The sequence below is a fragment of the Herpailurus yagouaroundi genome, unplaced genomic scaffold, assembly GCF_014898765.1.
Source record: "Herpailurus yagouaroundi ecotype Mexico unplaced genomic scaffold, PumYag 163, whole genome shotgun sequence".
Classification (NCBI taxonomy): Eukaryota; Metazoa; Chordata; class Mammalia; order Carnivora; family Felidae; genus Herpailurus; species Herpailurus yagouaroundi.
The window spans coordinates 13,237,067-13,263,881 of NW_024412404.1; the positions used below are offsets into that span (position 1 = coordinate 13,237,067).

Here is a 26,815-nt window from a genome sequence, read left to right on the forward strand (position 1 = left end):
CTAAAAGTATAGCCTCCTGATTCTTTCTTCATTGATCCTTTCCTGGTTGACTATGAATGAGTCACAGAGCTGCTCTATGCCTTTCTTCCTCATAACAGAATTAAAAATAATATAGGGTTGCTATGTAAAAATGATGTATTATTCTTTTTAAAAAATTTTTTTTTCAACATTTATTTATTTTTGGGACAGAGAGAGACAGAGCATGAACGGGGGAGGGGCAGAGAGAGAGGGAGACACAGAATCGGAAACAGGCTCCAGGCTCTGAGCCATCAGCCCAGAGCCTGACGCGGGGCTCGAACTCACGGACCGCGAGATCGTGACCTGGCTGAAGTCGGACGCTTAACCGACTGCACCACCCAGGCGCCCCAAAATGATGTATTATTCTTAAGCAGCTTTATCATTTAGACAGTGCTTTGAATTTGAAAACAGAAGCCAGTTATTAATGCCTTAAATCTAAGCTCTTAGTTTAAAAGGCCTGTAAGCGCTCCAGAGCTCAAGCATTCCAGAGGCATCTTTACAGATATGTATTTGTATTGCAGGAAGATCACTGACTTCCTAGAAAGTACAAATTCCAGGCTTTTGTTTGGGATTTTTTTTCCAGTTTAATTCAGTCCCATACAGTTAGTATTTCCTGAGAGATTACTGCATACAGGCATTATGCTGGTCTCTACGAAAAAGAAGAACCACACGAGGGGCGCCTGGGTGGCTCAGGTGGTTAAGCATCCAACTCTATATGTCAGCTCAGGTCATGATCTCATGGTTAATGAGTCTGGGCCCTGTGTGGGGCTCTGCGCTGATGGTGCAGAGCCTGCTTGGGATTCTCTCTGCCCCTCTCTTTCTCTCACTCTTTTTCAAAATAAATAAATAAATGAACCTTAAAAAGAAGACTAAGCAAACAGCCCTTTGTATTAAGGAGCTTATAATCTACTGAGGTAACTTAAATCTTCAGGTAATTTAAACGTGGAAGAGAGTATAGCTGCTTTGGGAACAGAATAGGCTGTTAGGAGGATGGGCTCAGGACAAGAAGCTAACTATACTCAATTCATCTTGTGTATCTGCTGAATGAGTGAACGACTTAGGTGAATAATATTCACTAAACATCTATGAACCTGAATTTTAAAAGTCACTGGATATACAGTGCTGAATAAGAGTACTCCCTGCCATGAAGAATCTTATAGTCTATTTAAGAAAAGGAAAAAAAAGATAGCAAAAAGGAAAAAGATGAGGAGTAACATGAGAGAAGTTTTAGTCACAAGACACAACACTAACAAAGACCCAAAGAATCATCAATAAGCAGTGAAGTTGGCTAGGGCCTGTGGGTAAGTAAGTGCAAAGCAGTGGAAGATCAAGTTGAAATATTAAGTTGGTTTCTTACTGGAAGATCTTGAATGCTAGACTGAGGAATATTAATTAATTCAAAAGGTATGTGGGACACCTGGGTGGTTCAGTCAGTTGAGCGTCGGACTTCGGCTCAGGTCATGATCTCGCAGTTTGTGGGTAAGAGCCCCATATCAGGCTCTGTGCTGACAGTTCGGAGCCTGGAGCCTGCTTCGGATTCTGTGTCTTCCTACCTCTCTCAAAAATGAATAAACGTTAAAAAAAAAAAAAAAGAGAGAGATGAAATGATGGTAGATGTTTTCTCTCTCTCTTTTTTAAGGTTCTTATTTAAATACCAGTTAGTTAGCATACAGGGTAATATTAGTTCCAGGTGTAAAATATAGTGATTCAATGCTTCCATACGTCACCCAGTGCTCATCACTGCAAATGTATTTTACTTCCCATCACCTATTTTACCCATTCCCACCACACAACTCCCCTCTGGTAACCATCACTTTGTTCTCCATAGGTAAGAGTCTGTTTCTTGGTTTGCCTCTATTTTTCCCCTTTGTTCATTTGTCTTGTTTCTTAAATTCCACCTGAGTGGAATCATATGGTATTTGTCTTCCTCTGACTTATTTCACTTACCATAATACTTACTCTCTAGCTCCATCCATGTCACTGCAAATGGCAAGATTTCATTCTTTTTGGCAGCTGAATATTATTCCATTGTGTGTATGTATGTATGTACATGTACACACATACATCTTTATCCATTCATCAATCAGTGGATACCTGGGCTGTTTCCATAATTTGGCTATTGTTGACGATGCTGAAACATCAGGGTACATGTATCCCTTTGAATTAGTATTTTTGTATTATTTGGGAAAATACCTATCAATGCAATTTCTGGGTTGTAGGGTAGTTCTATTTTTAACTTTTTGAGGAACCTCCACACTGTTTTCCAGAGTGGTTGCACCAGTTTGCATTCCCACCAACACTGCAGGAGGGTTCCCCTTTCTCCATATCCTCACCAACACTTGTTGTTTTTGTGTTGAGTTTAGCCATTTTGACAGGTGTGAAGTGATATCTCATTATAGTTTTGACTTGAATTTCTGATGGGAAATTTCTAAGCAAGTAACTCCTATGGCATATAGGTTATGCCTCAGGACAAATGCAGTTTTATTTCATGGGATCTATAGGCACTGACATAAAAGTAATTTCTAGGTTACGTGTTATGAGAAGAATGAACTGTCAACCCACGTGTGTAATGTGGTCCTGTCTGTGTAAAACAATATGCATAGTACATGATGCCTCTCAGCATTATTTGTCCTGTGTACCGTCTACCGGGTGGGAGGGTCAGGGCAGGGGGTAAGGGAGCCAGTTAATTTTCACTTTACCCATCTGTAAGCCTTTACATTCATAAGAGAAAACAATGTAAAGAGAAGAAGCTTGGCTGTGAAAGGAAGATGGCAAGCCAAAAGATATGCCAGGCTGCACAGCTGTGGATTTTAACTCTTTTTTTTATTTTTTTTTTTATTAAATTTTTTTTTCAACGTTTATTTATTTTTGGGACAGAGAGAGACAGAGCATGAACGGGGGAGGGGCAGAGAGAGAGAGGGAGACACAGAATCGGAAACAGGCTCCAGGCTCCGAGCCATCAGCCCAGAGCCCGACGTGGGGCTCAAACTCACGGACCGCGAGATCGTGACCTGGCTGAAGTCGGACGCTTAACCGACTGCGCCACCCAGGCGCCCCGGATTTTAACTCTTAACTGCACAAATACATACACTTGTATCATCTTCTTTTCACCAAACTTCTCAAAAGAGCAGTCTGTGTCCAAGACCTCTGTCTTCTTTTTTTAATTTTTCATTTATTTTTGAGAGACAGAACAAGAGTGGGGGAGGGGCAGAGAGAGAGAGGGAGACACAGAATCTGAAGGAGGGTCCAGGCTCTGAGCTGTAAGCACGGAGCCCGACGTGGGGCTCAAACTCATGAACCACGAGATCATGACCTGAGCTGAAGTTGGGTGCTTAACCTAACCGAGCCACCCAGGCGCCCCTGTCTCCAATTGTTCTTAATCCCCTTTTCTGTCCCAGCATGAACACGAGCTTCACAGTCCGAGCCAGGTCAAATTATAATTCTACCACTTACAAATACACACTAATTACTGCTGACCCTAACCTGACCAAGTAAAGGTGGACAGGTAGAACACTTGCCTGTTATAGCCACATTATTGAAAAAGAAAATCAGATAAGCTAAAGGGAAAAAAAATCACTTGCCATCTGGAAGGAACCACTGATAAGATTTTTATGTATTGAGATTAAGGGATTTATTTGTCTCTTGCTCTCTCTTCCACTTCCAAGGGGGAGAAAAGTAAACGTGTATTTATAAATTGTTTTGTAAACTGTTTTCATCACATAATACTCTATACAGTGAATATCTGCCATTTTTCCAAGACACAATTTTTAGTCGATCCCTAGTATTCTCTATTCTACAGTGTTCTATAGTTTATTTCCCACTCTTCTGTTTGTGATATTTACATTGCTTCCAGTATATACTATTACAGGCAATACTGTAATAGATCTATCTCCCACATACAGTGAACTGTCCACATATGTGATTAATTCCACCAGAAAAATTCCCATAGGGAGAATTAGCAAGTCCAAGGAGTATAAAATAAAACTCTTGGTATAAAGTGCCAGCTTGCTTTCTGAAAAGCTTTTCCTAATTTATACCTTTAGCAGCAGTGGCCTTCTCATGTCATTTATCAAACATCTACTTAGTTTTCTTCTATTTTTTAAAATTTGTGTTTTCTTTTTTTTTTTTTAATTTTTTTTTTCAACATTTATTTATTTTTGGGACAGAGAGAGACAGAGCATGAACGGGCGAGGGGCAGAGAGAGAGGGAGACACAGAATCGGAAACAGGCTCCAGGCTCTGAGCCATCCGCCCAGAGCCCGACGCGGGGCTCGAACTCATGGACCGTGAGATCGTGACCTGGTTGAAGTCGGATGCTTAACCGACTGCGCCACCCAGGCGCCCCATGTGTTTTCTTTTAATAGTTTAGTGCTTAGGTAGATTTCAGGTTCTTAAAATAAGGGTCATTTTACCCATTTTTGTATCTCTTATGGTGCCTAAAACAGTGTCTAAACAGTGTCTAGAACTAACAATTTGTTAGTACTGAACTACTTATTTTGGGGTATTTATCTTTTGTCCAACCATTTATTACACTGATTAGCACTTTTACTGTTTCCTTATCAATTTTAGAGCTTTTTTTTTTAGTAGACTATAATGTTATCCTCAATGGCAATTTTTGTCTTCATCTGTCTTCTGTTTTATAGCTTAGGATTTAGCATGAACTTTCCGAACAATGTGTTTAAGAGTGATGGTGGTTACGTCGTGTTTTATTTCTGAATATAATGGCAATAACAAACCCAGTAAATTACCATTCGATAGGATTGTTGGTTTCTGCTTTAAAATTGTTATTTATCACATTAGGCAATATCTTTCTGTTTTCTGAAAGTTTTTAATGAAAAAAAAAACAGGCTGAATTTCATCAGCAGGCTTTTAGGCATGTATTTAGACATTTTTAAATTTGATCTATTGAGTTGGGTGTTATTAGATTTTCTGGTCTTACTTCATCTTTGTGTTCCTGAGATAAACCAGCTTAGTCATAATGGATCCTATTCATCGGACTCCTACACACCACCTTCAGAAAACTGCCAAATCCAGCAGATTTTACTCTTCTTGCATCCACGTATCAATTCTCATAGCTCTGTTCTAGTTCAGGCCTTGTTTCTCACCTGCATTCCTGTAATGACTTTTAACTACTTCCCCCTCCTGCTCCTGGCTCTTCATTTCAATTACATATGTAGTCTGTAATTTCATTAAGTTTATATAGAACATTTGGGGAGAACTGACATCTTTATGAAATTAAGTCTATCAATGAACATGAGGAATCTCTCATGTATATATAATGTAATTGATAAGTTACAATTATACTGTAACTTATAATTATTGAGTATAATTTATAATTTTCTGCAAAAAGGTCTTACACATACTTTATTATAGTTATTTCCTAAGTACCTATGAGTTTTGTTGCTACCATAAATGGATGGTGTCTTCTTATTTATTTTTCATTTCCTCATTGTTACTGCTCTAACCTGGCTACCTACTTTCATCTCTAGCCTAGATTGCAGTATGACCTGATTTCCCCACTTGCATTCTTTCCCCCTCTAATCTATTCTCCCACACATGACCTTTTTAAAAATATCATGTCATTATATTGCTTAAAACCTTTTGGTCCACCTAGGGAAAAAAAATACAAATTCTTTACCAACTGTCTAACCCTTGTGTAATCTGGTCTCTGCCTCTCTGGCCTCATTTCCCTTATTTATCTTCCTGGTCTTCTTTAAGTGCTGAAACACACTAGGCTCTTTCTCAAGGTCTTTGCACTTGCTCTTCTCTCTGCCTCATACACTCTTACCACAATTCCTTTGTATCCTTTAAGTCTGAACTCAAATGTCAATTCCTTACAGATGCCTTCCCTGGCCACTGCATCTAAAAGTAGGTCCCCCTATGTTATTCTTCTTATCCTCCTGTTTGTTTCTTTTGTAGAACCTATTATAATTTATAATTATTCTATTTACTCTTTTGGTCTGTTTCCTCTTTAGGCAGCTACACCCGGATCTGGAGGATCCAAGAGGGCCCCACTCACATGACTGGAGCCTTGGTGCCGGCTGTCAACTGGGGACACCTAAATTCTTTTCCTTGAGGTCTTTTTTCCAGCCAGAGAGTTTGGACTTCCCTAAATAGCAACCAAGTCCTAAGAGGTTAACTTTGAAAACAAAAGAGCTGCAAAATCTCTTAAGGCCTAGCAATGACAGATTTGCAAATCATTCCTGTCCCATTCCATTAGTCAAAGCAAGTCACAGGGCTGGGTATCTTTCATAAATGACATTTTCTGTTTGTTGCTCCTATACAGAACTATACTAATTTTATAGCTAATCACTTTGTTAAACTCTCTTCTTATTTCTAGTAACTTGGTCATTGTAGATAATAACCTTGCTGTATTTCTGGTCAGAAAATGTGATTTGTAAGATACCAACTCACTGAAATGTATTAAGCCTTACTTTACAGTCTACTGTGTGATCAATTTTTTTCAGCTGTTATGTATACCTGAAAAGAATATGAATTATCTCATTGCTGGGTGTATAATTCCAGAAATGACTTATTGCATTAAACTTGCTCATTGTTTTTTATATTTGCTTACTTTTTAATTTACATCCAAGTTAGTTAGCATATAGTGCTATAATAATTTCAGGAGGAGATTCCAGTAATTCATCCCCTATGTATAACACCCAGTACTCATCCCAACAAGTGTCCTCCCTAATGCCCCTTACCCATTTAGCCCATCCCCCTACCCACAACCCCTCCAGCAACCCTCAGTTTGTTCTCTGTATTTAAGAGTCTCTTATGTTTTGTCCCCCTCCTTGTTTTTATATTATTTTTGCTTCCCTTCCCTTATGTTTATCTGTTTTGTTTCTTCAAGTCCTCATGAGTGAAGTCGTATGATTTTTGTCTTTCTCTTAATTTCACTTACCATAATACCCTCGAGTTCCATACATGTAGTTGCAAATGGCAAGATTTCATTCTTTTTGATTGCCGAGTAATACTCCATTCTATATATATATACCACATCTTTATCCATTCATCCATCAATAGACATTTGGGCTCTTTCCATACTTTGGCTATTGTTGATAGCACTGCTATAAACATTGGGGTGCATGTGCCCCTTCGAAACAGCACACCTGTATCCCTTGGATAAATACCTAGTAGAGCAATTGCTGGGTTGTAGGGTAGTTCTATTTTTAATTTTTTGAGGAATCTCCATACTGTTTTCCAGAGTGGCTGCACCAGTCTGCATTCACACCAGCAGTGCAAAAGAGATCCCTTTTGTCTCCATCCTTGCCAACATCTGTTGTTGCCTGAGTTGTTAATGTTAGCCATCCTGACTGGTGTGAGGTGGTATCTTATTGTGGTTTTGATTTGTATTTCCCTGATGATGAGTGATGTTCAGCATTTCTTCATGCGTCTGTTAGCCTTCTTCTTTGGACAAGTGTCTATTCATGTCTTTTGCCCATTTCTTCAATGGATTACTTGTTTTTTTGGGTGTTGAGTTTGATAAGTTCTTTACAGATTTTCAATTCTAACCCTTTATTTTATAGGTCATTTGCAAATATCTTCTCCCATTCCATCAGTTGTCTTTTAGTTTTGCTGATTGTTTCCTTCTCTGTGCAGAAGTTTGTATTGTGACGAGGTCCTAATAGTTCATTTTTGCTTTTGTTTCTTTTGCCTCCGGAGATGTGTTGAATAAGAAACTGCTGCGGCCAAGGTCAAAGAGGTTTTTGCCTGCTTTCTCCTCGAGGATTTTGATGGCTTCCTGTCTTTTGTTTAGGTCTTTCATCCATTTTGAGTTTATTTTTGTGTCTGGTGCAAGAAAATGGTCCAAGTTCATTTTTCTGTATGTTGCTGCCCAGTTTTCCCAGTACCGTTTGCTAAAGAGACTGTCTTTATTCCATTGGATGTTCTTTCTTGCTTTGTCCAAGATTAGTTCACCATACGTTTGTGAGTCCATTTCTGGGTCTTCTACTCTGTTCCATCGATCTGGGTGTCCGTTTTTGTGCCATCGTTGTTTTTTTTAAACTTGTTAATTGTTAAAATCTTCTGTGTCGGGGGCCTGGGTTAAGCTGTCAGTTGGTTAAGTGACCAACTCTTGATTTCAGCTCAGGTCGTGATCTCACAGTTCATGAGTGAGCCTCTCATTGAGGCCTGTGGGAGTCTCTCTCTCTCTCTCTCTCTCTGTCCCTCCCCCACTCGCACAGGCACATTCTCTCTCAAAAAAAAAAAAATAATAATAAGTTAAAAAAAAGCTTCTGGGGGCGCCTGGGTGGCTTAGTCGGTTAAGCAGCTGACTTCGGCTCAGGTCATGATCTCGCGGTCCGTGAGTTCGAGCCCGTCGTTGGGCTCTGTGCTGACAGCTCAGAGCCTGAAGCCTCTTTCAGATTCTGTGTCTCCCTCTCTCTGACCCTCCCCCGTTCATGCTCTGTCTCTCTCTGTCTCAAAAATAAATAAACGTCAAAAAAAATTAAAAAAAAAAACAAAACTTCTGTATCTTTACTGACTTTGTATCTGCTTGGCCTATCAATTATTGGAAGATATTGTCACAATCTCCTCCCATGATGATGGATTTCTCAATTAAAAAATTAAATTAAAAAATTAATTATACAAATTTGGCTGAATCTACTTTGGGGATGCTCGAGTGGGTACAAGTTTAAAATGATAACATCTTGGTAAATTGTTTATCATTATGTAACAGTACTCTCTGTTACTAATATTAATTCTGTTATGCCAACTTCATAATTTCATTTTGGTATTTGCCTAGTGTTATCTTTTTCCTTTCTACTACTGCAACCTCATGGATGGATGTATCTCTGGTATAGAGCATATAACTGAATTTTGTTTATATCTTTCTTATATCTTAAGCTGTAAGTTTATTCATTAATGTGTATCATTAACGTATATATATGTCTGGACTTCGTCCTGCCATCTTACATTTAAATATTCATCCCACTTTTTTCTACGCTTGTTCCTTTTTGGATTTAATTTCCATTTGTTCCTTTTTCCTTTTTCTCTCTACTTGTTTATTATTTATATACTCTTAGATTTACTTTAAAATTTTTACTATGTGCATTTAGCTTAACAAAGTTAAAGAAATATCTTAACACCACTCTCCCCAAATAATAATAATACAAAAAATTAGAATACTTCAACTTCAAAATTCTCCTTAGTCTTGACTTACAGTGCTCTTAGCTGCCAGTTATGTTAACTGAACAATGTTAGTTCTTTTTTTTTAAAGTTCATTTATTTATTTTGAGAGAGACAGAGAGAGCATGAGCAGGGGAGGAGGAGAGAGAGGGGGAGAGAGACAATCCCAAACAGGCTCCATGCCATCAGCGCAAAGACTGATGCGGGGCTCAAACCCATGAAGTGTGAGATTGCCCCAGTTTTGTTTTTTTTTTTTTTTAAACTCTCCCAAATATATGGGGCACCTAGGTGGCTTAGTCAGTTGAGCATCCGACTCGATCTCAGCTCAGGTCTTAATCTCAGGGTTGTGAGTTCAAGCCCTGCATTGGGCTCCATGCTGGACGTGGAGTTACTTTAAAAACAACAACAACAATAAACCCACAACTCTCTCAAATTTTATAAAATAGTTATTTTATACAGACACTGTTTGCCATTTTATGTATCTACCATTTTTTTCTGCATCTCATACTAACCTTCCTGTATCTCAGACGTTCTGGATTCCTCTTCTCTTTCCTGAAATACATCCGTTACTCGTTCCTTTACTGCAGATCTCACAGTGAAAAAGTCTCTGAGATTTTTCTCTAACAGTCTTCATTTCACCTTTGTTCTTAAAGATTTTTTTTCCTGAGTACACAATTCCAGGTTGACCATTATTTCCTCTAGAAAATACTCTGCTGTCTTTTCACTTCCACTGTTGTTACTGAGAGGTCCTTATACCTGCCATTCCTTCGTGGCTGACTTCTTTCGAGATCTCTGTCTTTAGTGCTCTGCAGTTCTATCATGATTTACCTTGATATGGATCTGTTTTTAGTTATTCTGCTTGTGTTTAATCTTCTTTCTCTTATCTATTACCCAAGCCCCTCTAATTCCTTCACATGGCCATCTCCTGTTACCCCATCCTCTCCCTCATTAAACCTCATCCATACCTGGAATTTGCTAGACTTTTTCTTGCCTCAGGGCTTTTGCCTCTGTATTTTCTTTTGCCTAGGACAAAAGGTGAGAAGAGCCTTCCCACCTCTCCTTTGCCTGCAAACTCTCAGTCCCTTAGATCTCAATTCAATATCGGATCCTTAGAGACTTTCCCTGACCCTGTCCTCCTCCAGTCCACATTGCTATGATAGTTTCCTCTTTAATGGAACACCATTTCCCCCCCTGCCTCACCTTTATCACACTTTGCAATTATAGTTGACACTCGAACAATGCAGGGGTTAGAGGCTCTGACCCCCATACAGTTGAAAATCCATGGATAACTTTTGAGTCCTCCAAAATTTAACTACTGACCATCCACAGTTGATGGGAAGCCTTACTGGTAACATAAACAGCCGACTAACACATATTTTGTATGTTATATGTGTTATGTACTGTATTCTTACAATAAAGCTAGAGAAAAGAAAATATTAAGAAAATCATAAGGAAAATAGATTTACAGTTCTGTACTGTATTTACTGAAAAAAGTCTGCATGTAAGTGGATTCATGCCACTCAAATCCATGTTGTTCAAGGGTCAATTATTCATTTATGTGTTATTTGTTAGCATCTGTTTCCAACATTAGTCTGTAAACTACGTAGGGATAATGACTGCACCTGGCTTTATTCACCAGTCTATATTCACAGCCTAGCACAGTGCCTGGCAACCAACAGGCACTCAATACATTTTTGTTGAATAAACAAATGACCAAATAAAAATCCAACATACTTTTTACATGGTACAAAACAGTGCTTCTAGATCTGTCCTTGCTATTATTCCCTTTTCCTAAAATGCTACTCTCTTGGCCTGTGAACTCCTTATTCAGCAAAGAAACCTTCTCCGTAAAGTCTTCCTTTACAAAACTTGCTCACCCATGAGCGGAGTTTTGCTACCCATCTACGCACCTCTAGAATCTCAACCAGAGCCCTCACCCGACTGTACTCTAATTACTGACATCGGCCTCCTCCTTAAGACGGAAGCCCTGGAGTCTACTGCACCACACACACTGGGCATCTGGAAAATGCCTGAGGGAAAAGAAGCCTGAAAATGCACTGCAGGGTGGAATAACTGATGGAGCCAGGTCTTTGAGGAAATAAGAAGGAATGAGGTCAGGAGAATAAGAGGTTAGCCTCATCAGAGATAATGCGTGCCATTCTTCAGAAAGAGGGTGAAACTGAGTGGGTTAGGGGTGATGAGAATAGCAGACTGTGAGGGGAAAAAGGAAGGAAGTTGAGTTGACTTTGTATTGTCAGGAAAATGTGAGGAAGCCATTCTTCTTAGAGGGGCAAGGATGGAAGCTTGCGTGACAGTACCAGACAGAACAGAACAGCCACTGTGTTCAATACTTAAGTCTTAGCAACAGCTGACTACTAAGTAATGAGTAAAAGATTGCCACAGCTTCCTTACCCAGTCACGCTTTACCAAACCCAAGGAAGCATCAGTAAGTAAACCTCTCGCTGTCCCAGCTGCAAGTTTCCAGACGAAAAATCTGAGCTAAGCAGTTCTATCCTTTTAAAGGTCAGGCACTTCACACTCAATCATTTTGAGGGAAGAAATCTCTGATTTAAACTGCATGAAATCATACAAAGAAACTTGAATGTGTTTTTATTACAACATGGTCTCTCTCCCATGCCTCTTGTCTTGAGCAGGATCTCTTCATATAAACAAAAAGATTTAATGTTCCTTTAAAACAGACCATGTCTTACTCAATTCGTATCAATTTGCACAGCCCTCCAAAATACCCTGCACAAAGGAGGCATCTGAATTGCTTTAAAATTGAATTAAATAAGAGGTGTTTAAGTCTCTTAGTAATTACCACACATTTGAGGAGGGGATTTTACAAATCTTTTTGAAATAACATAAACATGTCTCTCCCTGTGGAAGAGGAATGGGCAAAAGAGAAAAAAATGGGCAGGAAGAGAGATGGGAATTATTCAAAAATCTTCTTGGTTGATCACACTAGTGGATTCGGTGGATACTTCATAAGATCTTTCAATTTACAAAGCCTTGACAATAGTAAGTGTGCACAATTTCTAAGGGCTGGATCTTTGGGAAAATAATGAGTGCATTCACCTTTGGAGCACTCACCATTCCATTAATGTGGGTACCAATCGTGTCTGAACTCTGTCTTCAAAAGCCACCTAGCTTCTATAGCTCTTATTTTCTTCCAATCTCAAAAACATATTCTTCTTTACACTTGAAGGCCTTCTACAGAACCAAGAGTCTAACTATTAAAGCAAAACGTAAAGATACCCAATGGAAAAACTCAAAGTAATGATTTTATTATCTCTTCCCGGTAACCTCTCTTTTTCCCTCTGGGGGCCACCAAGAATAGAGTAAATAAAAAACTGTGATGTCTATGACATATGCAGACTTGAAGCCATAGATTAGGAAAAATTCACTATTGTATTGCTGCAATCCCATGTAAATTTTCCATATAGCTTCATGTTAACTGTAGGTCTATAAGCTATCAAAGATTTCAGTTTTACAACAGTAAGGTTTAAACCAGTATGAACAAAAATTAAATAAATCCCGTAACAGATACTAAGAAAGCAAATTAACAGAGGTCAGGCTAAGTGGCTATGATGCCCTATAAAACTATAAGGTTAATCAAGGAAATAAAAAATGTAATACATTTTAGAAGTGAGTCAGTCCAAAAGAATTGAAGACAGCTCCATTTACAATAGCCAAAAGGTGGAAACAACCCAAATGTCCATTAACTGATGAATGGATCAACTTGAAATGTGGTATCTCCATATAATGGAATGTTATTCAGCCATAAAAGGGAGTGAAGTACTGACATTGTTACAACAGGGATGAGCCTTGGAAAGCATTATGCTGAGTGAAAGAAGTCAGGCACAAAAGGCCACACATCGTGTGGTTCCACTTATAGGAAATACCCAGAATAGGCAAATCCATAGTGACAGTAGATCACTGGTTGCCAGGAGCTGGGGAGAGAACAGGGGGTATGGAAGAGTGACTGCTTAATGGGTACAGGACTTCCTTTTGGGGTGATAAAGATGTTCTGCAACATTGGTGGTGGTGGTTGCACAATGTTGTTAATGTCCTCAACGCTAATGAATTATACACTTTAAAATGGTTAAAAGGGTAATTTTTATGTTATGTGAATTTTACCACTTTCAAAAAAAAAGTGGAAATAAGAATTGGAACATAGTCTATTATACTCAACCTAGCATACTGAAAACCTTCTTTATTCTGGCATAGGGATTCAGAGCATGGTTTTGCAGACTATATGTTCCTTAGCCAAACTACTTAAACTCTCTGAACCTCCCTATCTATAAAACGGGCATACGAATACTATCCATCTTATACAGATGCTGCGAAGATAAAATGAAGATAATACGATGTAAGCACAGTTCCAAGTAAGAGTAATTGCTTAAAAAAAAAAAAAAAGTTATAATTTCCCCGGAAACTATGCAATCTTCAATATTGGAATTAAAACCTTACCTAGATCAAAGGTTGTTGCAGTAAGGTCTGTGGACCTTTGGAGATCCCTGAGACTCTTTTAGGGGAGCCCATGAGGTCACAACTATATTTATAGTAACTGTATGACACTGTCCGCCTTTTTCATTGTAATGACATTTGCACAGACGGTGCAAAAGCAATGCTCGGTAAAACTGCTGGCACCTTGGGGCGCCTGGGTGGCTCAGTCAGTTAAGCATCTGACTTTAGCTCAGGTCATGATCTCGCAGTTTGTGAGTTTGAAAACCCGCACTGGGCTCTGTGCTGACAGCTCAGAGCCTGGAGCCTGCTTGGAATTCTGTGTCTCCCTCTCTGCCCTGCCCCACTCGCATTGTCTGTCTGTCTGTCTGTCTCTCTCCCTCTCAAAAATAAAAAAAACATTAAAAAAAGTTGTTTTTAAAACAAAACAACAACAGAAAAACTGCTGGCACCTTAGTATAAACTAAGGCGGCGGCAGCAAATTGTATGAGCAGCAGTATATTCTTCACTATATATACATGGTTTTTAAAAAAACTAGTTTCATTTATCCTTGATGAAACTGTAAAAATAATCGATTTTATTAAATCTCAGGCCTTGAGTACATGTCTTTTTAATGTACCTGTGTGATGCAATCAGCAGTATGGATAAAGCAGCTGGGCTGTATGTGGAAGCAGATGGCTGTCTGGAGGAAAAGCACTTGTGAGGTTGTCAGAGCTGGAGCTGAACTAGCCTCTTTGTTCACGAACGCCATTTTTATTTGAAAGAACGACTGACAGACAAATTATGGTTATTCAGACTTGGCTATTTGACAGACATTTTCTCAAAAAAGAACTTCAAGGAAAACAGTATTTTGGGCCAATAATAAAATTTAAGCTTTCAAGTGAAAATAAGAATTTTAGAAAATGTGTCTCTGCTACCATGAGCTTGACAGCAGCTTCTTAATACTTAAAGTCTGTGGTGAAATTAATAGTGCGATCAATACGTTTTTAACATCGCATAATGAAGTATGTCAACATTTGGAAGATGTGCATAACTCAGTGAACCGGTATCTTCTAAATGACCAATACAAAACTGTGCATAGATTAAAGGTCCGGTCAAAATGTAAAAGAGATCAATGGATTTTAGTGCAAGAGTATGAAATGTTCGCTGATAGGATTTCTGACCTTTACCAAACTGTAACTTGTCAAGTTTTAGTGTAGTATCAAATATCCAGAATTAGCTGAAAACACTGAAAGTACTCTTCATTTTTCCAAATACATTTCTGTGTGAGTCCAGGTTTTCTTGTATACTTCAATCAAAACAACATATTGCAATAGACTGAACAGAGAAGCAGATAGAACCCAGCTGTCTTCCATTATGGAAATTTACAAAAATGTGAAGCAATGCCTATCTTCTCACTAAATATTTTTGGTTTGGAAAATAGATTTTTCATGAAAAATGCATTATTTATGTAAACAAAAAATATTACTATTTTTAATGAACCATCAAATATTAAATTTCTAATTTTAATTTCTAATAAGGTAAATATTGATAACTATAATCCATATAAAGAAAGCTCTCTTGTGTCCTCAATAATTTTTAAGAAATTAAGTGATTATGGGGCGCCTGGGTGGCGCAGTCGGTTAAGCGTCCGACTTCAGCCAGGTCACGATCTCGCGGTCCGGGAGTTCGAGCCCCGCGTCAGGCTCTGGGCTGATGGCTCAGAGCCTGGAGCCTGTTTCCGATTCTGTGTCTCCCTCTCTTTCTGCCCCTCCCCCGTTCATGCTCTCTCTCTGTTCCAAAATAAATTAAAAAAAAAAAAAAAGAAAGAAAAAAAGAAATTAAGTGATTATGAAGACAAAAAGCTTGAGAACTGCTATCTTATCGTTCACTGTTTTTGTTCACAAAACTGAAAAGTAATCTACTCCATACACAGGAGCCCTATAACTGGTGAAGACATCGGACTGTTATAACTCACAATGCAAAGGAAATGATCCATACCGGATATCAAATTCCAAGCTCATAAGAAATGTTTTGGGATGTCCTGAAAGAACAATGCGTCCCTACTTTTTAAGACAAGGTTATTAGTATGCTATTTAGGCACATGCCAGGTATCCAAGACAAATCTGGTCCAAAACACACACAACATCTGATTCTATACTGTCTTTTCCTTCCCCCCCCACCCCCCGCCCAGCCCCGCCCCAAATTCACTTCCAATTGAAACGAGCTAGAAGATAATGGAGATTACCAATTTGAATTGAAATATGGGAAATCTTACAAGGGATCCTCTAGAAAAGCAAATCAATTTGGGGGCTTGCCTAAAGACTTTCATTTTCTCTGGAGGGTTTCTGATTCAGGGTGAGCTCTGTTCTATCCCGCCTTAATAAAAAGACCACAAAAACAAACTTCCAATTCAAGTTTAGCTCCTCTGCTCACAGAAGACCTTGAATAGACTAATAAACAGCATTAACATTAGAAATGGCTCTGGATGCCTAAACTAGCCTCAGAAATAGCCTGGGTCACAGACTGAGAATCCCTAGAAGCGATCTGTGTAGTAACAACAAAAATAAAAAAACAGTAAACATCTGTTGGTATGTGTTGAGGATGTTTGTATGTGCTAAGCACTGTTCTAAGCATTTCATGTAGATTAATCTTCGTGTAGATAATCTTGTAGAGTTTGTATAGTTATCATCCCATTTTGTGAATCATGGTATTCACTAGATCTGTGTTATGTCACTTTTGCAACTAACTACCATCCTAAAATGCCATCCTTTCTGCCTCCTATAGACTGAAAAACATGAAGAAAGCATACATCATAAAAACTAGATTGCTACAATCAATATCCACCATCCAAGTAACTCAATAATTATCAGACTAAAATCTGATACTTTTCCTACAACAAATTCCTCTTTTAAGATAATTGCTTACTATTTAAAAAAAAAAAAAAAGAACTGACACACTCTTTATGATAGTAAGATCTCAAAGAAAAGGAATCAAAACTTGTTGAACTTCTAGCAGTGCTTTTAGGCACCTCTTGATGGAAACAAAGAAGCATTCCAAAAACATACCTGTTGGAGCCGTCTTTCATATGGACTTTGGCATAAAGAACATCCACCATGCCGGGATCATCGTTCATGTATTCTATCCCTGCCATCTCTACCTCTAAGGGTTTGCCCCCAGAAATGTCACTGCAAAGGAAACATTTTTACATTTTTACAAATTTTACAAATTTTAAACATTTTTACAAATGTTTAAACTAAGAGGGCCATTATATTTTAAACATAGTTATTATACACAGTCAAATATTACCAAAAATAAAATTGTTGGGAGGTTTTTCTTTTTACTAACAATATTATCTAACCATCCTTCTAATTTCAAAATTGTGTTCTATGCACACCAACTAGAAATACAAGTAGTTCCAAAGTCACACTACAGTTATCCCAATACCAGTTTATTAGTACTCACAAGAAAAAGCCAAGGAATGACAGCTCTGATTGACAAAGACATTTAATGTGTTGCCCATCTCTTGGGTTTTATTTCATTATTTCTATAAGCTGCAAACAGTATTTTACTCACCTAACAATGGTGGAGGCATAAAGTGGTATAACATCCTAACAGCAATATTTATAAAAAGTCTTCAAGAGTAGAAACCCTTTGTCCAAGCAACTCAATTTCTGGGAGCCAAACCTAAGGAAATCATTATGAATTCAGCTACGTATCCAACCATAGCTGACAAAGGGAAGTTCTTTACAGAAGAATTCCAACTAATAAACGCAGAAGTAATGATGAAATCAGGGTATCACCATTCTGCAACCCCTGATGAAATAATGGATGAAGACAATGATTAGCAATGGCTGCTGAAACTTAATGGCAAAAGGCTGAAATATAAAGAAAATATAAAGAGGGGAGCTCTATAATGATGGATCAGGCTAACCACACCTGAACCCACTGATCAAACTTATCACACACACACACACACACAAAAGAACAACCAGACAATACTATTTCCTGATATGATGTAACAGGTCACACCTATACTCATGAAAAACAATTTGGGCACAGGGTTTTACTGAAGCTTTGTCTGGAACAACCAAAGATTGGCAACAAATTAAATATTCATTAAGGTTTTAAGAAAAGGTGCACAACAATATACATGCTATATATTACTATTTGTGCAAAAGATGGGAGTAAGAAAATTTATATATATATATACATATATATATACATATATATATGTGTGTGTGTGTGTGTGTGTATATATATATATATCCATTCCCTGTACGTATAAAAAAATCTCTGGAAAAATCTGTTGCCTTTAGAGAAGAGAGCAGGGTGCTTGGTGGGAATAGCAGTGGGAAGGAAACCCTTCACTGCATATCCTTTGAATCTTTAAAATCTTGCACCATGTAAATGTATTATCCATTAAAAAGTTAATATAAAAAATATATGCAAAAGAAGCCACACATAAGTTTATAAAATGCCCATATATGCCAAAGAAGCCAAACACAAAAGTGTACAGACTGATTTCTTATTCATATGATATTCAAGAACAAGCTAAATTAATCTATGGAAACAGAAATCAGAACAATAGTTGCTGCTGGGAGAAGTGAATTTACTGGAAAAGGTCATGATGGAACTTCACAGAGCAATGACAATGTACTACATCTTGATGTGGCTGAAGTTACATGAGTGTATACATTTGTTAAAACTCATCAATTACACTTAAGATCTGTGCATTTTACTGTAAGTAAATTACACTTCAAAGAAGAAATACAGACTTGCATATTAAAAAGTCTGAGAGTACATACTCCACAGCATTAATAGTAATTATCTTTAAGCGGTAAGATTAAAAGTGATATTTTTGTTTATCTATAATTTTTGACTTTTCTAAAACTAATTATGTATGACTTTATTTATTTTAATTGAAATATAACTGAGATACAATGTTACATTAGTTTCATGGGTGCAGGTATTACTTTCATGTTAAGTAAAACTTCACCGTTCTGCTTCCTTCCCAGCTCCTTAAACAGATTTATCCTTCAACCAGAAAAGGCCCTGCAGTGCCAAGGTGAAACCCAGCTAAAAATCAGCTCACCATATACAGTCTTCTGCAAGCCCCATGAGGCTGGACAATCTATCCATTTTGTCCACTCTGATATCCTCAGCCAGGCACAATGCCTTATGTAAAATAGGTAAACTCCATAAATCTCTGGTAAACACTGACTGGATGTTCTACACTAAACAGAGAAGCTTTTCTGGACAATTTTGAGAAGAATGTGGACACGTGCCTACATCGTCATTGAAAAAAAATGTGGTACTAGCTCAAAGACAAAAGGAAGTTAGGATAAACCAAAGGACAATTCCTAAAAAAGCAAAACAAAACAGTTCTCTTGACACTGCACCAATGCCACAGAGAGACCCTTTGTAGTCTAGGAAACTTCACGGTAAATATTCCCTTAAAACTTCAAGACCATATTATTGCACAAGACCAGAATTTTTTTTCAGTAAGAAACTATTTTAGACAGATATTCAATAAAAATTACCGCCTCCATCATAAGTATCCCTGTTACCACCTCTAATAAGTGGGGTGTTCCAAAACACAAGCCACACTCTGAACTATTACCTGAGGCCTATAGCTTCATCCAACAGCACAGAAGATCTCCGTTCCAAATAAAAGCGAAAACTCAACACAGAAGACTGCCATTCAATCCTATCAAGGTATAGTCAAACTTACATGAAAAAAAGTTTAATACTAACCATACATTCTTCTACTTTTTTCCCCTAACTCTGACCCCGCATAAATCACCCCAAAGCACCATACCATTGGTTTAGTTTCCCACTAAAATGTTTTTACTGGATTCTGCCTAATGCTCTACCCTCAAATTCTAGGGATCGAACCAAGAGAGAACCATGTAAACAATATTTTTGTATTCTCTGCAAAAGTCCTGTTGAAGACACTGCTCATCATCATTTTGGGTTAAGATTTACATGACAAAATTTTCTTGGATTGAGAACCAGAAAAGGATTCTCTCCTAAAAAACTGTCATGCTCCTTTTTATCAGGTAAGAAGTGTAATAATGGATGTGTTTCTTTTTGGAATTTAGTTCAAGTATACCAGTGCTTGAAAACTATTAAATTTTAATGTTCAAGTGTAATTATAACCATTCCTTGGTTTTCAGGTAAAACCTTCTCCCATTCCATCTTTATCTCTGAGCTCCCTGACTTTTAACATTTCTCTTGTACGTATATCCTCAATCCAAACCACCTCAAATCTTTGGAATTAGATGGGGTACCAGGAACAACAACAACAAAAAATGCAACAATGAAACAGGATCTAAAGCCTGTCTCAGGAGTAGGAACAGAAACTCTTTCAACCTTCTCTAGGATTTACCAAGAGGGAGAGAAATTCAGTGGTTTACCTGACTCATACTCTTGGTCATGGTGACAAAGAGTTCACCTGGGACACCCATGAGCATACTTTTCAACTGACACTTGAGGCAATAAACAGGAACCAGCATTCATCCATGGGTATTTTTCCTCCTCTTCTCTCCTTATTCTTGTCCCTTTTTAACTTATTTGGTTTTACCTCAGGCCTACTGGGAACACTTAGGTACAAGAAGAGTGATACTGGAACCAAAAAAATACTGCGTATTTGTCAGACTATATACTCAGAGCCACCGCTCTGTTTGTGTTCTCCATCTCACAAGGAAAAGTCACAAGGGATACATTTAAAGCTTCAGTGTTTACTGAACACTGAATAATTCATTCGGAATCTATACAGCTTCATGAGCCCTTAGCTTAAGAATTGAAATCAAAATTCTGTTCCTGGTCAGGTAACATCACTCGAAAAACACCCCCAAATTAAAGACAAATATTCAACTATTTCTTTAAAATATCTATTTAGCACCACAGTTTTAATTAAATCCCAATCTAGCCATGTAGATTTAATCTCTCAATTTTAAAAAGCCATCAAATTAAACCACAGCATGTTATTTATTAGTCCATCAATTTCAAAGTTTTCCCTTCTTATATTTTAATTTGGGATCTTTACATCATAAAAGGCCCAGGTTAGAAATGCCACTATTCTCAGGTCATCAAGTCAGGGTTCAGGAGATTGAACCCCAGGAGATCCAGCCCCCTGTGAGGCTCTGCGCTGACAGCATGGGACCTGATTCGGATTCTCTCTCTCTCCCCCTCTCTCTGCCCCTCCCCCATCTGAAAAGAAATAAATAAACATTTCAAAAAAAAGAAAAGCCACTATTTACTGACAATCTAAGTATATCAAGTACAAAAGCTATGATCAAAGAGTATGAATAAGAAAGTTAAATGAGAATTCTACTCACCAGGGCTGTAAGTGTGTGTGTGGCTATATGTATGTATTTTTAGGAGACATTTTTCCCTTGTTAGGGAAACAAGGCACTTCTAACCAACCTAAACAGCCAATTCTGAGTCTCATTCTCCTCAGAAATAAGTTAATTTTGCACTATGTGCTTTTTAAACAAGTATGTGTGGCAGAGGAGAAAGTGGGAGAAGAGGGCTGGGGGGGGAGGGGTTGCTTTACTAGCTGGTTTCAAATCTTTTCAGCTTTTTGAAAAAAGCCTCTTCAAAAAAATTTTTGCCTGCACTGCAGATTTTTGGCAGTGTAACTCTGTCCTATTTCAAAAGCTTTGCTGAATTTGAAAAACTACAATTACTGTTTTCATCCCGTCATGTCAAAAATTCTTAGGAACTATTAAGGCTGCTCTTCATTTCCTATGCACACCAACCCTGACATGCTTAAAGGGCTCAGATTTGGCATTTAGTCACAAAAGGCACCAGGAGACATAAAAGGGAAGAACTCAGCTAAATCCTCACATAGCTCAGGATAAAGCTTCAGTGATTAAAAACCTGTGGCCTGATTTTCACAGGTAAGAAAACAAACACTTCCCTAAACAAATAATTTATCTACCTTTAAATTTTTCTTAGCAGGATTACCCTCATGGCAGCCAAGAAAGTGCAGCTGCTTTCCGTTTCGTTTGGCAAAACATGATCTGGAAATAAGTTAAGTATCAGGACTAATTCTTAAATCAGATAAAATTGCTCTGCTTTGTAAGGTAAAGCACAAAGTTTTATCGTATGCAAGGAAATTGCAAATATCTAATTACAAACAATGATTTTGAATGTTAGGTTAAGATGGAGAGAGAACAGTTAGGTCCATCAGGGAGCAAAGATCAAGGCAAAGAAGTATTCTTTGCAGGCTGCAAACCCAGTCAGCTTATGATTTTGCTCAAGAAAAATACCTTGTCTTCAAAACTGTAAAAGAAGAAATGGCCCACAAACAAGTCACCCTATTACATAGTTTTATTTACAGCATATATAAGAAAATGTAACCCTTTTACCTTGCCTTACCCAATGAACTAGGTAACCCACTTCTACAAGGCCATATCAAAATAGTATGGGGGGGGCGCCTGGGGGGCTCAGTCTGTTGAGCATTCCACTCTTGATTTCGGCTCAGGTCATGATCTCGCGGTTCATGAGTTTAAGCGCCGCATAGAGCTCCACACTAACAGTGCAGAGTCTGCTTAGGATTCTCTCTCCCCCTCTCTCTGCTTCTTACTTGCTCTCTCCCTCTCTATCAATCTCTGTCTCTCAAAAATAAATAAGAAAATATTAAAAAAATAGTATGGAACCTAGGGGCGACTGGGTGGCTCAGTTAGGCATCTGACTTCGGCTCAGGTCATGATCTCATAGTTCAGGAGTTTGAGCCCCATGGTCAGGCTCTGTGTTGACAGCATGGAGCCTGGAGCCTGCTTCGGATTCTGTGTCTCCCTCTCTCTCTGCCCCTCACTCGCTTGCACTCTGTGTCTTTCTCTCTCTCTCTCAAAAGTAAATAAAAGTTAAAAAGAATTGGGGTGCCTGGGTGGCTCAGTCGGTTAAGCGTCTGACTTCGGCTCAGGTCATGATCTTGCGGTCTGTGAGTTTGAGCCCCGCATGGGGCTCTGTGCTGACAGCTCAGAGCCTGGAGCCTGTTTCAGATTCTGTGTCTCCCTCTCTCTCTGACCCTCCCCCGTTTGTGCTCTCTCTCTCTCTGTCTCAAAAATAAATAAACGTTAAAAAAAATTTTTTTTAATTAAAAAAAAAATAGTATGGGACCTGAATATTATAAGTGACCAAAAAAGCTCTTCAAGTTATTTAGTTTTCAAATTTCTCTTACTCTTCGTCAGTCTTAAGTAAAAGGAGTAAAGGGTAGGGAAGAGATGATTCTTTAAAATAAAGCTGTTAGGTCAGATGTACATGTAAATTAACATTTTATAGTAAAAAGAACTCTACCCCCAGAAGAGCAATGCTTTCCCCGAGCCAAAACAGACTGCTTGGACAGTTTTTGGTATCCTTACCGACTCAAACAATACTACCTGTATTTAAAAAAGAAAATTAAAATGCATTTCTGAAATACAATAAACACCTCAGTAGGGAATCATGTTATTTATGTAATGTTTGAGTTACTGTGGTAACAGAATAATGGCCCTCCAGAGATGCTCATGTCTTATTCTCTGGAATTTGTAAATACGCTACCTTACATGGCAGACAGACTTTTGCAGATGCGATCAAGGTTAAGGAGTTTTAGACGGGATGATTATCCTGAATTATCTGGGTGTGCTCAAATTCACGCGTCCTTAAAAGCAGTGAACCTGTCCCTACTACGGCCAGAGATAGAGAAGCAGTAACAGAAGGGTCGGAGAGATGCAGTGCAGCTAGTGATGAAGATGATGAAGATGATGAAGACAGAGGATTTGGTCACTAGCCAAAGGATGGGAGTGACCTCTAGGAGATGGGCGTGAAGCGCAAGCAAATGAACTCCTCCCCTGAGCCCCCAGAAAGGAACACAGCCTCGCGGACACTTTGATTTTAACCCAGTGAAAGCCATGTCAGACATCTACCCCAAAAAACTTGAAGATAATAAATTTGCATGGTTCTAAGCACCAAGCTTGTAGTAATGTGTTCCGCAGCACACACAAAAAATGAATACAGTAGTCTATCCTGTTCAACAGATAATGAAGAGAATTCCCTTTTGGAGAAAATAATGGGATGTCCTATTAAGAACAAAATTTGCCTACTGACCAAGTAAAATTTAAGGTAGAGTCTTTCCATAAAATTTTGTAAATACATGCTTTAAATCCATTTTAAGCTTTTCAGACAACGTTCCGATGGTAAGTGTTAACAACTGGGTGAGTCGACAAATCTTGCTGCCATGTGACTCAGCTCCCTAGTGCAAAAACAAGTCTGTGACACCAAAAAGAAGCCAGTACGAGGTGACCACCCTTCCCCATTCCTGTAGATTACTCACTCAATGAATTCCTCTTTACACTGCTGTAGCATCTCACACGTCTGCTGGATCTCTTGCTCACTCAAAAGTACCAACATTCCAATAGTTAGGTGAAGCTTTCTGGGATTCTGGAAAATGCTGCTATCAACCCCATGATCCTGTTATCAAAGGGAGAAAAATAAGAAACTCAGCCCACATAAAAGTAAATGGCAGGAGGGATGCCTGGGCAGCTCAGTAGGTTAAGCGTCCGACTTCGGCTCAGGTCATGATCTTGCAGCTCGTGGGTTCAAGCACCGCATCAGGCTCTGTGCTGACAGCTGGGAGCCTGAAGCCTGCTTTGGATTCTGTGTCGCTGGCTCTCTCTGCCCCTCCCCAGCTTGTGCTCTGTATCTCTCGCTCTCAAAAATAAATAAACATTAAAAAAAAAAAAGTAAATTGCAGGAATACAATTTAGAGTCCAGAGATAAGCCCATGCATCTATGACCAACAGATTTTCAACCAGGTGCCAAGTCAATTTAATGGAGAAAGAAGAGCCTCATCAACAAATGGTGCTGGGACAACTCAATAATCACATGCAAACAAATGAAGTTGGACCCAAACCTCTACCATATACAAAAATTACATCAAAACGGATCAATGATCTAAATATAAAAGCTAAAATTATAAAACCCTTAGAAGAAAGAGTTTTCTTAGGGGAAAATCTTAATGACCTTGGACTTGGCAATGGATTGTTAGATATGACATCAATGGTATGGGCAACAAAAGAAAGAAATAGACAAATGAGACTTCACCTAAATTAAAAACTTTTGTGTATCAAAAGACACTACCAAGGAAGTAAAAAGACAACCTACAGAATGACAGAAATATTTGCAAACCATGTATCTGATGAGGGTGTATATCTATAATATATAAAGAACACAACTAAAAAAAAAACCCAATTTTTAAAATAGAAAATGAACTTAAGTAGTCATTTTTCCAAAGAAGAAATACAAATGGCTAACAAGCACATAAAGATGGTAACTTCATGAGTCATTAGGGGAATGCAAATCAAAACCATAAGATACCATTTCATACCCAGTAGGCTGGCTATAATCAAAAAAGTAGAAAATAACAAATGCTGGCAAGGATGTATTTAATGGATACAGAATTTCCTCTTGGGGTGATGAAAATGTTTCCGAATAATATGGAGCTGGTAGATGCACAACTCTGTAAACGCACTAAATGCCATTCAATCATTCACTTTAAAATGGCTAATTTTGTGTTATGTGAAATTCCCCTCAAAAAAAATTGCTTTGTAAAGAAGGAACTGACAGCCTGATATAATGGCATGCCCAGGAAAAACAGAATGCCATCTAAATGTAGGCTCTCAGAATATCTTTTGCTCCTTTATCAGCTTTGTTAGGCCCAGAGCAACCAGGCCTTTTATGGGATTCCCCAAAGAACAATATACTCTTTATAAAACATGTTGCTTCTATCTTAGCAGACACTGTAGTATTTCCAGGTAAAATACTATGTGTTAAGAATAAATTCTCCCAAGCAAAGAGATGAGTGAAAAATGAATCTGGAGAAATATCTAGACACTGGAGTTGCCACATCAAATATAGCTATCCTTTTGTGTCATTCATCATTCTCTGCACTTTAAATAAAACATTTGTCTCTGGGTAGCAAAAATAGTAAATATGCTCCTATATCTTCCTTTAAAAAAAAATGACGTGAGGAGCACCTGGGTGGCTCAGTCGGTTCACCGTCCAACTCTTGATTTCAGCTCAGGTCACAATCTCAACAGTTCCTGAGTTTGAGCCCCACATCAGGCTTCAGGCTGACAGCACAGAACCTGCTTGGGATTCTCTCTCTTCCTCTCTGTCTCTGCCCCTCCCCTGCTCATGCTCTCTCTTCCAAAACAAATGAACTTAAAGTGTAAAAGTCAGTGATATGTACTGTATTCACAATGTTATGCAACCATCAGCTCTCTTTACTTTCAAAACTTTTTTCACCCCATAAAAACATTCTATAATCATTAAAGAATCACTTCCCGTTCTCCATCATTCATCCCCTGATAACCTCTAATTTGCTTTCTGTCTCTTTTGATTTGCCTGTTCTGGATGTAGCATATAAAAGGAATCATATAATATATATGACTTTCATGTCTGGCTTCTTTCACTTAGCAAGTACTCAAAGCTCATCCAAGTTGTACCACGTATTGGTAGTTCATTCCTTTTTATGGCTGAATAATATTCCATTGTATATATAAAATAACTGGTTTATTCATTCATCCCTTGATGGCCGTTTGGGTTGCTTCCATCTTACAGATATTATAAATAATGCTGCTATAACATTCATGTACAAGTTTCTGTGCCACCATGTTTTCAATTCTTTTGGGTACATACCTAAGAGTGGAATTGGTGGGTCATGTGGTAATTCTATGCTTAATTTTTTGAGGAACCACCAAACTGATTTCTACAACAGCTGAGTCATTTTACATTCTTAGCATTACTGTACAACGGTACCTATTTCTCTCCACCTTTGCCAACACTTACTACTTTCTTTTTAGGGGTGCCTGGGGTGGTTCAGTTAGTTAAGCATCTGACTCTTGATTTCCACTCAGGTCATGAGCTCACAATTGTGAGATCAAGCCCCACATTGGGCTCTGTGCTGGGCATGGAGCCTGCTTCAGATTCTCTCTCTCCCTCTGCCCTTCCCATGCTTGTGTGCGCGTGTGCACGTGTTCTCTCTCTCTCTCAAAAAAATCTTTATTACAGCCATCCTGGTGGGTATGAGGTGGTATCTCACTGTAATTTTGATTTGCATTTCCTTGTTCACCTATGACGTTGATCGTCTTTTCATATCTTTGTTGGACATCTCTTCTGGAGAAATGTCTATGCAAATTCTTTGCCCATTTTCTGTCTTCTTATTGTTGAGT

General features: G+C 38.4%; 1 protein-coding gene across 8 annotated transcripts in view; it reads right to left on the minus strand.

Annotated features, from left to right (window-relative positions):
* ASCC1 (activating signal cointegrator 1 complex subunit 1) overlaps positions 1-26,815 on the minus strand; it is a 115,911-nt gene that overhangs the window by 42,618 nt on the left and 46,478 nt on the right. For all 8 annotated transcript variants that reach the window (XM_040485323.1, XM_040485321.1, XM_040485325.1 and 5 more), the window contains exons 6-7: positions 23,917-24,053; positions 16,661-16,780 (exon numbers count right to left, since the gene is read on the minus strand). In XM_040485323.1, coding sequence (XP_040341257.1) covers positions 16,661-16,780; positions 23,917-24,053 — 257 coding nt within the window. The remainder of the gene's footprint in view (positions 1-16,660; positions 16,781-23,916; positions 24,054-26,815) is intronic.